The sequence below is a fragment of the Lottia gigantea genome (assembly GCF_000327385.1).
Source record: "Lottia gigantea unplaced genomic scaffold LOTGIsca_31, whole genome shotgun sequence".
NCBI classification, from domain to species: Eukaryota; Metazoa; Mollusca; class Gastropoda; family Lottiidae; genus Lottia; species Lottia gigantea.
In genome coordinates this window covers 1,430,165-1,431,506 of record NW_008709027.1, presented here as the reverse complement: position 1 = coordinate 1,431,506, position 1,342 = coordinate 1,430,165, and the positions used below count along the sequence as shown (strand labels likewise).

At 34.9% G+C, this 1,342-nt stretch overlaps 1 protein-coding gene across 1 annotated transcript; it reads left to right on the top strand.

Moving 5' to 3' along the window:
* On the top strand, positions 1–204 carry LOTGIDRAFT_119308 (hypothetical protein; the record flags this gene model as incomplete). Its single annotated transcript, XM_009057765.1, has 1 exon — positions 1–204. A coding segment is annotated over one exon (204 nt), but the record flags the coding sequence as incomplete, so codon positions are not given.
* Positions 205–1,342: the final 1,138 nt, after the last annotated feature.

The window sequence follows — 1,342 nt, the reverse complement described above, 5'->3', positions numbered from 1 at the left end:
TTAGGATGTTTTTATCAAGGTGATCTCTATCAGAATGATCAAAGATTTAAAGCTGATGAATGTACAGTATGTAAATGTTACCAAGGAAATGTAGAATGTCAAGCACCAGAATGTGCTCCTTTAACTTGTAGAAATCCTGTTACCCCTCCAGGACAGTGCTGTCCATCCTGTGATAATGGTAAGTGTATAAATATATTTACGTGATCAATGAAATGTTTGGTTTAGAGAATTAAGGATTAAGAGAAATGACGTTAATGTCTCATTTTTTTGCTCAAGATTGGGCTCTTACAACCTAGTGTGCATTGAGATATTTTACCAGGAATTATAATGGAAGAGAAATCTTCATTATAACATTGATCTGATAACTTGACAACTGTGCTACAGAAGTTTGTGTTACATCCTATGTTTCAGAGGATGGTTCAGTGTTAACAATATTAAGGTTTTAGAAATTGTCCTTGGAATTGTGGTTTTAAAGGTGTATTTGAATTTTATCTTCCTGTTTATAGATTGTGATTATGAAGGAAGATTATATAAACATAGAATCACTTTTACACCAACCTATAATTCCTGTTTGAACTGTTCTTGTGATAATACACTGGTTAAATGTTCTAGAGTGCAATGTGACATAAGAGATTTACCTTGTGAATCACCAATAACTGAACCTGGTGACTGCTGTCCATCATCTTGTCCTCAGAATAGTAAGTACTTATAACTAGCTTAACTTGGTGACTGTTTCCATCATCTGGAATTCAGATTACTAACTACTCACCAATAACTAGTTTGTGACCGTTGACCATGTTCTTGTCATCAGACTAATAAGTTTTCACCACTAAACTTGGTGACTTTTGTCCATAATCTTGTCATTAGATAAGTAAGTACACACCAATAACTAAACTTGGTGATTTTTGTCCATCGTCTTGTCCTCAGATTAGTAAGTACTCACCAATAACTAACCTAATGTCTGTTCTCCATCATCTTGTCCTGAGATTAGTAAGTACTCACCGATAACTTGGTGACTGTTGTCTATCGTCTTATCCTCAGATTAGTAAATATTTACCTACAATTAAACTTTGTGACTGCTGTCCATGATCTTGTCATCAAATTAGTAAGTTCTCACCAATAGCTAAACCTTGTGACTGTTGCCCAAAATCTTATCCTCAGAGTAGTGAGTACTCACTAATAACCTAGTGTCTGTTGTCCATAATCTTGTCCTCAGATTAGTAAGTACTCAACGATAACTTGGTGACTGTTTCCAACATCTTATCCTATAACTTGGTGACTGTTGTCCATCACTTTGTCCTTAGATTAGTAAGTACTCGCAAATAACTAAACTTGATGACTG